Here is a 13763-nt window from a genome sequence, read left to right on the forward strand (position 1 = left end):
TTCTTTTTCCATGATAAAACCAAATCTGTTTCCACTGAAATAGCTTTCACGGGAGCATTTGCAACAGCTGGGCCCCATTTTTTTTAGTGAATTGCAGAATATCAGATTTTTGTTGAAATTGTGACTCCGGGGCTTAGGGATTTTTTCAAAAAAATCTTTTTCCGAAGCTTAAGTTGTGGAGGGTTGATTTCTTGTCCTGTCAGTAAAAGTCTTCTGTTTCCGCCGCCTAACCTTTCAGGGGAGTATTTGCAACCATTTGGCACCATTTGTGAGTGAATTGGAGAAATCCAGATTTTTGCTGAAATTGTGACCCCGGGTGTCAGAATTTCACAAAAAAATTGACCTTATGCAATTCACTCAAAATTGTGCCAAACTGTTGCAAACGCTCCCCTGAAAGGTTTGGCAGTTAAAACAGAAGGGTTTTTATCCTAGGTTAAGAAATCAGGCCTCAACTCCGGATGCTGCTGAAAATCTTTTTTTAAAAAAATCCTTAGCCCGTGGGGTCAGAATTTCACCAAAATTACTGACGCCATCAAAATAACTCAAAAATTGTGCCAAACTGTTGAAACTGCTCCCCTGAAAGGTTTGGCGGGGGAAACTGAACGGTTTTTATGCTAGGCTAATTAATCAAGCATCGACTACTTAACCTGCACAAAATCTTTTTTTGGAAAAATCCCTAACCTGCGGGGTCAGAATTGCACTAAAATTCTGACATCATCCCATTTACTCAAAAATGGTGCCAAACTGTTGAAAATGCTTCCCTGAAAGGTTTGGTGGGGGAAAGAGGAAGTTTTTTATTCTAGGCTTAGAAATCAGGCCTTGATGCCTTATGCTGCGAATTATTTTTTTTTTTTTTAAAAATCCCAAACAATTTCCGCAAGAACCTGACGTTACCCTATTCAGTCAAAAATGGTGCCAAACAGTTTTAAATTCTCCCCTGAGAGGTGTGGCAGTGGAAACAGAAGGGTTTTTATCATAGGCCATGAAATATGCCCTCGACACTTTCACATTCGGAAAAACATTTTTTTGAAAAAAACCCTAACCCGCTGGGGTCACAATTTCAAAAATCTGACATTATCAAATTCACTCAAATATGGTGCCAAACTGTTGCAAATGCTCCCCTGAATGGTTTGGTGATGCAAAAAGCACGTTTTATTATATACCAAAAAAATCAGCCCTCAGTACTTTAACCTGTGGGGAAATGTCAGTATTTTGGCGAAGACCGTGACCCCTCGTTTTGGGCACTGAGGGCTCATTTTTCAGCTTACCTGGAAACGCGGCGTTTGCACCAAAAAGCCTTGCAGGGGGCAATTTGCAGGTTTTTGGCATTTTTGAGAGAATCACACACTTTTGGGATTTTGGCGAAATCTGTGACCTGCGGGCATTGTTTCACTGATGGTTTTACTGTTTTACTGATGGTTTGTTAATTATTTTATTTGTTTTATGTTGTGATGTTGCATTCTGTTATTGTTATTTATTGTTTGTAAGATGCTTTGTGACTTGTGTGAGTGAAAAGTGGCTTTGGAATGTATGAAATGAGCTGTAGTCATTCTTCTGTCTATGGGTGCTTAACATTCCTCTGCCAAACTGATAGGAACAGGGTCACCAAGTTCATTATTAGGAAAAAGGAGACTTGAAATACACTGGCAAATTTTGGATGCAAAATGGTTTGTTTAGCATGAACAGTTTTTTTCATTTTCAAAAAATGTGAAATGGTGTGGACAAGGACTGATATCCTATACTAGTGGTGGCAAACCTATGGCATGAGTCATTGTGCCAGCAGTACTGTTGTTTGGGGTATTCAAATTGGGCAGCCACTTCCCCCCACATTTCCTCGTGCGTAAACTGATCCCTCAAGTGCGCGGCTTCCACAGCAGCTTAGAGACAGTTTATTGGCCGCCAAGCAGGTGTTTTCCTGCCTCCCCCCCCCAAGCGATTGGTGGGATTTTTTGCAGCAAGCAGGAGATAGTCAGCGGCTGTAGTTCGTGTGATTGGTTGCTGCCTGCGATTGTTGAGACTATGTGTTGTGTCTGCTCCGTGTGCCACAGGAAGTATTTATAATGCATGTGAGTGTTCCACCCCCAAAAAACAACATTGATACAAGCCCCCCCCCCAAGTTCTGCAAGTCTTGGCACTCCCCCCCAAAAAATTCTGGGCAATGCCCCCCAAAAGCTCAACAACTCAGGGCAGCCCCCCCACAAAAGCTCGTTTTTTAACAGTATATTAATTATTGTTGTTGTTTAGTCGTTTAGTTGTGTCCGACTCTTCGTGACCCCATGGACCAGAGCACGCCAGGCACTCCTGTCTTCCACTGCCTCTCGCAGTTTGGTCAGACTCATGTTGCTAGCTTCGAGAACACTGTCCAACCATCTCATCCTCTGCCGTCCCCTTCTCCTTGTGCCCTCAATCTTTCCCAACTTCAGGGTCATTTTCAGGGAGTCTTCTCTTCTCATGAGGTGGCCAAAGTATTGGAGCCTCAGTTTCAGGATCCGTCCTTCCAGTGAGCACCCAGGGCTGATTTCTTTCAAAATGGAAGGTTTGATCTTCTTGCAGTCCATGGGACTCTCAAGAGTCTCCTCCAGCACTATAATTCAAAAGCACCAATTCTTCAGCAATCAGCCTTCTTTGTGGTCCAGCTCTCACTTCCATACATCACTACTGGGAAAACCATAGCTTTAACTATACGGACCTTTGTCGGCAAGCTGATGTCTCTGCTTTTTAAGATGCTGTCTAGGTTTGTCATGTTAAATTGCCGTGTTGGCACTTTGCGATAAATTAGTGGGTTTTGGGTTGTAGTTTGGGCACTCTGTCTCCAAAAGGTTCGCTACCACTGTCCTATACCCTTTTAAAATGTGGGGGGTTTTTTTTGGGGGGGGGGGTGTTATTGGGTTGTTGTTTTCATTTTGATTATTATTTATTATTCATTTATAAAACAGCAAAATATATAAAGGGAGCAAGAGAACTTAAGATTGGGAAACAGAGAAGCAAAAGAAACAAAATCTATCCCTAGTTAGGGAACATGCACAAGATAATGTTTTTGCATTATGGGAGTGCCAGAGTGCTTACTGTGGAAAACAGGACTAGAAAGGCTGATCTGACAAATACTTTCATGGTTTGTTAATACTGGGATTTAAGGACATAAGAAACAGATCGTTACTTCCAAATTCCAGTAGCCACCAATGCAGCCACATATCTCGATCTGTGCGGCTGTTAATATGCCAAAGGGTCAATACGCTTGTCTGAGCATATTCACAAGCAATAGTAATAGTCAGGGACATAATTTGGTCTTTCAGATTTCAGCAGTGTCCTATGTGGGGCCCAAATTCAGCAACCCCCCCTTCTGTTCTGTTCAATTCACCATGTCATCGTTGCGATGCCCTGTGATTCCCCAGGCTCAGTGTCCAGTGCAGCAGAACCAGTCACACTGATCTAAATCCGCCTCTGTAATACTACAATCCTATAAACGTTAACCCAGAAGCAAGTTTCAATGTACTCAATGGGGTTTCCTCCCACAGCTATGTAAGTTTGCTACTAGTACATTAAAAAACAATAATTTGTATGCTATGCGTTTTTATTATATACTAACAAAGGACACAATTTTTTTAAAACAAGTGCTTTTATTTTTATTTTTTAATGAACATAATAGCCCTACAAGCTTACAAAAATTCACTGCAGTTTTACACAACTAGTGTATTATTTACAGCTGCTAGCCCTCACTGAGAATTCAAAAGTCCAGAGCTGGAAATGTTTATACAAAACTCTCGGGTTATTGTCTCCTGGTGTATTTCTTTCCTTCCTATAACACTTTCCACGATGCTTTCAAGTAGAATTTATTGTAAGTGAACCAGGCCTACATCTATACTCATTGTATCAATCCTTTAAAGTTACAAGTGTGTCTTCCAGGAAGTAGGCTTCCAATTTTAGGTCCATGATCCTTTGTGAGCAGCTGCATATAATCCATGGGAAAATCTATTGGTGTTTGTGAAGAAGTAGCTTGATTTGATAATATTAAAAATAAATCATCAATGAATTTTGAAGATCAGGTGCTGGTTAAAAATGTCTTCTGTATGCTTCTTCCAATTACTTCTGTTGTCACTGTTAAATAGAAAGAAAGCAATGAAAATGTAAGGTTACATACATACATACATACATACATACATAATTCTTTGTGTAGATACCTACTAAGAGTCTTCAGTTACTTTATTATATTAAACTGGTTCCATATGCAAGCAACACTATGTAATAATTATAAGATGGTTTCAATTTTTTTTGTCTAGAGTCACTCGACAGACACTGATAACCCCATTGCACAATCATTGATGCCATTATTACTTTCCCAATTATCTGTGTTACAATAAAAGGTCAAACATCATTTTCCGTGAGTGATGGCATTAAAAATCACATTCCACATGTACAAAATATGCCTTGTTAGGCAAACATTTCTGATATTGATAGGTAAACTTTAACACCAATTTAAAGGGTTGGACTCAACCCAAGTTAAAAAAAAAAGGTAAAGGACCCCTGACAGTTAAGTCCAGTCATGGATGATTCTGGGGTTGCAGTGCTCATCTTGTTCTATAGGCCGAGGGAGCTGGCGTTTGTCTGCAGACAGTTTTTCTGGGTCATGTGGCCAGCATGACTAAGCCACTTCTGGCGAACCAGAGCAGCGCATGGGAACGTTGTTTACCTTCCCGCTGGAGCGGTACCTATTTATCTACTTGCACTTTGACGTGCTTTCGAACTGCTAGATTGGCAGGAGCAGGGACCGAGAAATGGGAGCTCACCCCATCGCGGGGACTTGAAAAACCAGTCAGAAATCAGGTGCTAATACAGACTCAGTCTTGCACCGCAAAGAAGAAGAAGAAGAAGAAGAAGAAGAAGAAGAAGAGGAGGAGGAGGAGGAGGAGGAGGAGGAGGAGGAGGAGGAGGAGGAGAAGTTTGGATTTGATATCTCACTTTATCACTACCTGAAGGAGTCTCAAAGTGGCTAACATTCTCCTTTCCCTTCCTCCCCCACAACAAACACTCTGTGAGGTGAGTGAGGCTGAGAGACTTCAGAGAAGTGTGACTAGCCCAAGGTCACCCAACAGCTGCATGTGGAGGAGCAGAGACACAAACCCGGTTCACCAGATTATGAGTCTACTGCTCTTAACTACTACACCACACTGCTGCTGTATTTATGATACCAGCTGAGATTACTCTGGGAGATGAGAAAAACGGGTATAGATGGGGGGGAAATCGAAAATCTGCTGTAGACCAAGAAAATTTCAAAGACATTTATTTTGTAATGCACATTGCTTTCTATAGCTTAACAAAAATCACAGCTATGTGTGTTGAATTTTCTGTTATTATGCTTTAACTGCAATGTACCTACAGGTATACATCTTGGGTAGTCCAACTTGCCCTCTCTACACTGGGCTCTGAAGGGAGGCGAGGATGGATCTGGCCAAAAGCCCCTTTTGCAGGCAAACTCTGTCACGTCTCCAGATGTGGAATAGATTTTATTAGCGTATTTCCACTTCAGCTGTATATTGTTTTGATTCATATCTTCTTCAGTTGCTGTACAAGGAGCTGTAGAAAGGCACAAATCATGTCATCTAAGAGATTAATGTGACAACGAGGAATTCACTTGACCAAAACAAAAAAACAACAACTCTTTGGATTGTGTCCAAAGTTAGTCATACTCAGTCAAACCCACTGAAATAAATTGAGATTGATAATGTGGTCCCATCAGTGGGTCTCCTCTGAGGAATAATAAGTAAAGCTTGGGGCCTACTATACCTAAAAGTTCATTGACTTCTGTCAAATGAATAAATAAATAGCAATTTGAATATTTCCCCCATTAAATCCAATTGGGAGTCACAAGCCTTGGATTTTCTGAGTTGAGAATCAGCCAACATGAAGAAAGCATCAGTAGCAGTCCACATTTAATTGGGTGCTTTCTGAATTGGGGTCTAATACCAATATTATTATACATTATATAGCAGTATGTGGTTTACCAAGTTATTCAAGAAGACCTCAACACTTTTTATTCCAACATGACCTTTTTGGTGGGATGACAGAAAGGGCACTTGGTAGTGATTTTATTGACAGTCCTTCCATTGTCCCATCATTCCATAGGGAAGCTAGGGGCTTCACAGCATTGGTAGGGAAATCCCCCAGAGCAAAGGGAATCTCTCATGTTCTATAGGTTTCCATGGGCAGACCATCCCAATGATCCCCTACTCCCCCCTGCAGGGAAAACCTGCTACCACAAAGTCAACTTCACCAGGACATAATCCACCTGTGACAACCGCTCCCACCAATGGGACATTCACAATCTGCTTTACGACAAAGGTCAAATTGAAGGTATGACATAACTTGGGCCCACATTGTACTGATAGACCCCTGCTGTTGTCATGGTAGCTATGAGGTCCTTGAGTCAGTCTAGACTATGCAGCCTCAGCATGTAAATGAAGTCTCCAAGCACAAATATCGCAAGGGCTGTCACATGGGAGAGGGAACAAGCTTGTTTTTTCCTGCTCTGGCTCAAACCAATGGCTTCAAGTTACAAGAAAGGAGATTCTGACTAAACACCAGAAAAAGCTTTCTGACAGTAAGAGCTGTTCCACCTCCCTTGGGAGGTTGTGGACTCTGCTTCCTTGATGTTTTTAAGCAGAGGTTGGATAGCCATCTGCCATGGATGCTGAGATTCCTGCATTGCAGGGGCTTAAACTAGATGACCCTTGGGGTCTCTTTCAACTCTATGATTCTATGAAGTGCTTGGGGATTCTCCAGTCCAACTCCCCAGATCATCTCCACTAGCTTAAACAGAGAGGCTAGTGAACATCAGATCGAAAAGTACACCAACAGGACCCCTGTTTTGTGTCTCTGGCCCAACAGCAGGAACAACTCAAACCTGGCTCCCAGGTGGACTGGCTTCCTGGTGAGGAAGATAGCAGTTCAGCCCCCTCATCCCTGATCAAGTCATGGAGGAATGTTTTATTGTGGCCTATCAGGGCATTCAGTAACAGCAGAACAAGATGTGAGGGTTGCCAGTAATTATTAAGTAGTGGGTTGACAAAGCAGACGATACAAAGATTTCTCCAAGTGGTTCTTTATAGTAAGCTGGAACTGAACTGAACTGAAAAGCTCAGCCGGCCTACTTTTATAGGAAGCCGGCCGTCAACATTGTAACAACAACACCCCAGGGTTTCCCGTCTAAATTAACTGACATGGACCTGAGTGAAAACTATATACACAATACCCCTGGTGGCCAGAGTGAGCACTTCAATACATAACAGTAATGGCAGCCCAAATTTTGTCAGAAGAGGCAACAACCTTAAGATATCTCCTGTCCCTTCTCCTTATCTAGGGTAAAGAACAATATGGTATTCACAAGTGGTTATTGTTAATGTTCTTAAACTATTGATTTTTGTCCAAAACATTACAGTGGTACCTTGGGTTACATACGCTTCAGGTTACAGACTCCGCTAACTCAGAAATAGTACCTCGGGTTAAGAACTTTCCTTCAGGATGAGAACAGAAATCGTGTGGCGACAGCGGGAGGCCCCATTAGCTAAAGTGGTACCTCAGGTTAAGAACAGTTTCAGGTTTAGAACGGACCTCCAGAACGAATTAAGTTCTTAACCTGAGGTACCACTGTACTACAGAAGTTTATAAGTACTCAGTTCCAATCACACACTCTTGCAGGAGATACTTTCCTGCAGACCACATGGGTATACAGTGGTACCTCAGGTTACAGACGCTTCAGGTTACAGACGCTTCAGGTTACAGACTCTGCTAACCCAGAAATAGTACCTCGGGTTAAGAACTTTGCTTCAGGATGAGAACAGAAATCGCGCTGTGGCGGCGCAGCAGCAGCGGGAGACCCCATTAGCTAAAGTGGTGCTTCAGGTTAAGAACAGTTTCAGGTTAAGAATGAACCTCCAGAACGAATTAAGTACGTAACCAGAGGTACCACTGTACAACGTGAAGTTTGAAGGCTTGTTATAGATATGATTAACCTTTGAGGCCCATCTAATAGTTTGTTGATGTCCTAGCTGTTTGCCGGGAGAGGCATTGAGGGAAATTTGAATTCACGGCTGCGAGGAAAGTGGAAAGTCAGTGTCTGAGAGGAAAACCTTGCAAAGGGAAAGAGCTTGTGCATTCTGGGGGACTGTTAGACCACATGGCTGCCTATTATTATTAGTAAAGGCATCCAGAGTTTGGTGGGTGGCTCAATTTGCTTCATGAGAGAACTACCTGTAGTTCGTGGGAGGAGCTGGGATGGAGGGTAACTAAAAGTGTGTAGTAAAGCAAAAACACATATAGAACAATGCCAACTGCTGGCACCACACTGGTGCCACTAGGTCACAGGTTTTTGAATTTATTGAATATCCTTCAATAGAACAGAAAAAGCAAATATTTAGAGAAATTTCCTGTACCTATGCATGTTGGTGTATCTGTCCAATGCCCATTGACACATCGTACATATTGATTTCCTTGCATATTGTGGTAAGCTTGGCACTTATACTGTACTTGCGCCCCTGGCATATATTCCGAAGTTGCCGTGCCCAGAAAATCTCCATTTTCAATAGGAGGTGGAGGACCACATTTTCCCGCAGCATCTGTGATGATGCATTGAAACAGAAAAAGGAATCTATTAGATGGCACTTACTAGGATTACACATATGGCTGCGCACACAAGCATTTCTATAATTCAGCTTCTACATCAGGAAAAAAGAAAAGTATCACGCAAAGATTTAATCCAAAAAGGAAGAAAAGTTTTAATATACATTTTATTGAGCTATGTATATCTGCTGGGTGAAATAATCAGTGAACAAATTGTCTTTCTAATGTCTCTTCAAGTGTGGCTGACATTCCATCAGCACCTCCTTAGCTGGTCAAATAGACCAATCATTAAAACAACTAGAACCTATTTTGACATGGATGGGGGGGGGGGAGCCAGCTGTCCTCTGAATTTTGCTCAGCTCTTCACTATCAAAATTTATCATATTCTGCTGTTTTTGAAAATCTCTTTCAGTATCTTGCAAGTGTCTATTTGTAAAAATTGATTCCGCAGAAGCACAGAAGTTTATAAAATGCTGGTTCCTGAAGGTCTTGTGTTTTCATAAACACCTCTGTTAGTTTCCTCCTTTCTGCCTGCAATGTCTGGAATTCCTGCCCCAAACATGCAACTTGGGGGTAGCCAGTGTGATGCTATCTAGATGTTGCTGGATTACAACTCCAATCAGTCCCAGAATGGTGAATGGTCAGGGGAGTTACAGTCCATCAACATCTTGAAGCACTAAGTTTGTTGCAGTTGAATGGGGGTAATTCCACTGGTTCTAAAACCGCCTTTCCCATGAAGCATTTGGCTTTCTGCTTAGAAATGTCTGAAGTGGGATGGGATGAGGCAGGGTGCACCCCATCATTTTGGGCAGACATATTGAATATGACCTATTCACCTCTCTCTCTTTCTTGCCTTGTCCCCGTCCAGATTTTGTCCTCCATGTGGGTTTTCCAAAGCCATCCTGTTAGGTACTGTGCAAAGCACAGTAGATGAACCTTTAGTCTCATCCAGTATTTATGTTCCTACCTCTCCAATCTACTAAAGTTCAGTTTGTAAGCTCTTTCAGGAACGGACCTGTTCTTATTTTTCTGCATGGTCTCCCCTCCACCCCCACTCTTATGCTTTAAAGCACCTTATGCATTGATGGTGTAAAAAACCATAATATTATTCTTACTTATGAGGTTATAAGGGTTAGCCAAATGGTGGAACGAATGTCTAAATGATCCACAGCACATATAACAACACAACTCTCACCACCTCAAATGGCATACTTCAAGGTACACAAGTAGCTCCCAGTCATCTAGAGCTGAGTAATCCAGCTGAACAATTGACTCAACAATTTCCTAGAGAACAAGAGGGCACGTGTGTGTCTTGAGAATGCATCAAGTACTATAAATTCTACTTGAATTTATTATAGAAAGGTTGAGATATCTCAGTTCTTCTGTACTTATTACAGCTCAAGAGACACTGGCTACTAGTGCTGGAAGAGACAAAAATACTTCTAGTCTATCCTTTGCTATGGCTCACAGTCATCTGGGAGGGAGACAGGAAACAGATCGGCATAGACAGTCTAGATCAACATGTGCCACAAACAGATGATTACATTGCAAATAGCTCAAATTGATTTAAATAAGTATCCCAAGCCACCTTGTGCTGTGGAAGACCAATTTGGTCTGCATGGATTTCTTCCCAACTGAGTGATCCCATAGGATCCCAACTACTGAGTGATCCCATAGGAATCTCCATCAGGCGCATTCTAGATGAAGATTGTTGGTTTTCCCATAGTATACACTTCAGTCTTGACTTCCTCTGGTATATTCCTCATAGCCCAGAGATTAGTAGAAGGTAAATAATAAATGACAGTCCAAGACTATGCAAGAATCCGCACAGTGAAAAATTTAACATACAACTTTATTTTTTTAAAAGGAAGAATGTTATATTCCTCTCTTTTAGACTATTTAAAAAACTGGACATCAAATACCTATGCATCTTGGTGCTTCTGTCCATTTTTTGTTCACACACTTTACTGTAAAAGCTCCAAAAAGGCTGTATCCGTGGCGACAGCGATAGCGCACCTTCTCAAGAGGTAAGTACCTTTGCTTGAGATCAGTCGTAGTCTGACCATTAGAAACCCGGGGTGGGGGAGGGCATGTTACATCTGAAATGATAGAGAAAGCTTCTTCAGTCCTTGAAAATGCATTCTGTTCCCACAAAACAGCACCTACCAGTTTGTCCCAACATTCTGAGAGTGGACAAAAGATGTCATAAGAGAGGATACTGTCCTAATTGAGGGTATAGGCTCAGATCTACTCCTATCTACCATAAACACATGGACTTAGGAAAGAGCCCTGTTTGACGCAGAGTAAACCTGCACTGGGGGAAGCTGAGAAAAGAGCACATGCTTGTGGGGTTGCAACCTCAAGCCTGCTATTTGCAACCCCAGTGCTGTCATTCTTAGCTATAAAAGTTAGAGGTCAAAAGTGTTTGCTTTTTGTTATGTATTCAGTGGTCTGTGTTTGCCTGAGCTTGAGTCTGGACTAAGAATTCTGAGCCCATATGTTCTGATTCAATACATGATATCCAATCACAGAACATTTCAGGACTTGGGCCTCTGCCTTCGGCCCTTAAACTCTGAGTCATAATTCGCAGCTTGGAAGTTTAGGCAGCCAATCACGTTGGGAGTGGGAGTGGCCCAGGCCTTCAGAAATGTACATAAGCAGTTCCTTTGTCCCTGTTGTCCAGTTCCGTTAGTTCAATAAAGGTTCTTGTTGTTATCACTGTGTCTTGCCTCGTGGAAAACCACCTACACTACACTTTTGTAAATGAGTCCAGGAAGAAAAGTCCCTGAAAATGGCAGCTGTTTTGGGTCATTTAAGGGTAAGTCAAGGTGCATATGACAACTCTTCCTCCCTGCTGCCTGGAACACAAAAAGCACTGAGGTCCACCTAGATCAATTTTATCTGTGTCAGGGATTCTGTGGCCCTCCAGATGTTGTTGGACTACATCTCCCATCATCACCAGCCAGCAAGGTTGATGGTCAGAGATGATGGGAAGGTTCCCCATCCCTGGTCCATATGGACTGGTAGAGGCTCTCCAGGAGTTCGGGCAGTGGTTTGTCCTAGCCTCCACCTGGAGATGCCAGTGATTGAACGTGGCGCATTGTGCATACAAAACCCGTCTTCGATCCCTGCTAGTACATTACAATATTGAAATTCTCCTATACAATTCAAGTCTTCTCTGAGCCCAAAATGCACAGTCTGAGAGGCAGTTTCCATGCTCTATTGCTGCCCTTCCCCATCTGAGGCTGACTGGAAAGAGGCATGTCTTAACACTGGGGTACCATTTTTTCATGCAGTATTTCCCAGTGCAGAGGCAGAATTGCCAGCCTTCAGAGGAGGGCACACGGAAAACAGGGACTCACACAGGGGGATAGTTCTCCTTGTTAGGACTTTAAAAATAAACTTCTTTGGCTGTAACAGTAAATCATGCCTCCAGTTTTAACTCAGAAATAAAATATCTGCCTTGGCCATCAGACATTTTGTAATATCTTCTCAGTTTCTTCCACTTCCTTTGTCACATTTATGTTTGGCACACAGAAGGAAGATCAGGAACCCAGTATACCTGAAGGACACTGCTCGGTGTTCTGCTCGGACACTGAGGTCCAGCTCCGAGGGCCTTGTGGCAATTCCCTCATTGCGAGATGTGAGGTTACAGGGAACCAGGCAGAAGGCCTCCTCGGTAGTGGCACCCACCCTGTGGAATGCCCTCCCATCAGATGTCAAGGAAATAAACAACTATCCAACTTTTAGAAGACATCTGAAGACAGCCCTGTTTAGGGAAGTTTTTAAGGATTGATGCTTTTATTTTGTTTTTAGATATCTTGTAAACCGCCCAGAGTAGCTGGGGAAATCCAGCCAGATAGGTGAGGTGAGGTATAAATAATAAAAAATATCATCATCACCTGCAATGCCAGGTCTTACCTACACATGTCGGTGGTTGTGACCACTCTTTATTTTGACATGTTACATTAGGTGATCCAGATATTTCAAAACCTTCATGGCACTGATAATGCACCTCGTGGTCAGGCAGATAGAGCTCTGCTGTCCCCGCCAAAATGTCAGCACTGGCAACTGCAGGGGGCTCTCCGCAGGTTGCATCTAAATGGGGAGAGGAAACCAACAAATAAGCTTTTCCTCCACAAATTGTGCTTTCTGCATAATAGATACCCATCATTCTTTTTTAAAAAAAGAATACCAGAACTTAATGTGAACAAACACAAAGATAAGAGTGCAAGAGCTTAATGCAAGCAAACCTTGCTTACAGACAGAGTTGCCAACTTCTCAAAACCATTGCATGGGCCTGATGCAACGCCCTGACGTCACATGTGCAACATCACAGAGAGCTGAGTGGTGGAGCCAAATGCAGCTGCAGCATGGCCCCAGCAGCAGGTGGACCCCATCCTCCCCAGCTGGCTGCCATGCAAGGGAAAGAGGTAAAGGGACCCCTGACCATTAGGTCCAGTCGCGGACAACTCTGGGGTTGTGGCACTCATCTCGCTTTACTGGCCGAGGGAGCCAGTGTACAGCTTCCGGGTCATGTGGCCAGCATGACTAAGCTGCTTCTGGTGAACCAGACCAGCACACAGAAATGCCGTTTACCTTCCTGCCGGAGTGGTACCTATTTATCTACTTGCACTTTTTGGCATGCTTTTGAACTGCTAGGTTGGCAGGAGCAGAGACCGAGCAGCAGGAGTTCACTCCATCGTGGGGATTTGAACCGCCAACCTTCCAATCGGCAAGCCCTAGGCTCACCCGCGTCCCTGTGCAAGGGAAAGAAGTCCCCCCCAAATGTCTCGGCCCCTAGGAGTTGGTGCCTATGTTTACAGATCATGGTTAAGGAGGACCAAGCTTAACTGCAATCCTGCTGTCCAATGCCTAACTAAAGCCAAACATTGGTTTAATTACCACACCTCCATGCAAAGACCAACAGTGGGTCCAACAGTTAAGAAGGCAGTTTCTGCAAATGCTGTGAAGGGCAGATGGGGCTCACCAACTAGGTAGCACATCTAGGAGAAGGAAAGCTCTGATCCTGAACCTTCACTCCCTTGCGGGATATCTTTAGGAGAAGGGAAGTAAACTCTACACAAATCCAGAGCAGAGTCCCTAAAACAGTTGGAATGCACCTTGTATACCTCATTCCAACAACTGCT

The 13763-nt window shown here is 43.0% G+C and overlaps 1 protein-coding gene across 5 annotated transcripts in view; it reads right to left on the reverse strand.

Moving 5' to 3' along the window:
- Positions 1-3597: 3597 nt before the first annotated feature.
- Positions 3598-13763, reverse strand: part of CFH (complement factor H) — a 48186-nt gene continuing 38020 nt past the window's right edge. For 3 of the 5 annotated variants that reach the window (XM_079981168.1, XM_079981167.1, XM_079981166.1), the window contains 5 exons: positions 12535-12711; positions 10536-10712; positions 8427-8609; positions 5375-5571; positions 3598-4095 (listed from right to left, as the gene is read on the reverse strand). In XM_079981168.1, the coding sequence (XP_079837294.1) occupies positions 4093-4095; positions 5375-5571; positions 8427-8609; positions 10536-10712; positions 12535-12711 (737 nt within the window). In that variant the 3' untranslated portion in view covers positions 3598-4092. The remainder of the gene's footprint in view (positions 4096-5374; positions 5572-8426; positions 8610-10535; positions 10713-12534; positions 12712-13763) is intronic. The other 2 variants (XM_079981170.1, XM_079981169.1) reach the window with 2 other exon arrangements.

This window comes from Podarcis cretensis (assembly GCF_951804945.1).
Source record: "Podarcis cretensis genome assembly, chromosome: 6".
In the NCBI taxonomy this organism is placed as follows: domain Eukaryota; kingdom Metazoa; phylum Chordata; class Lepidosauria; order Squamata; family Lacertidae; genus Podarcis; species Podarcis cretensis.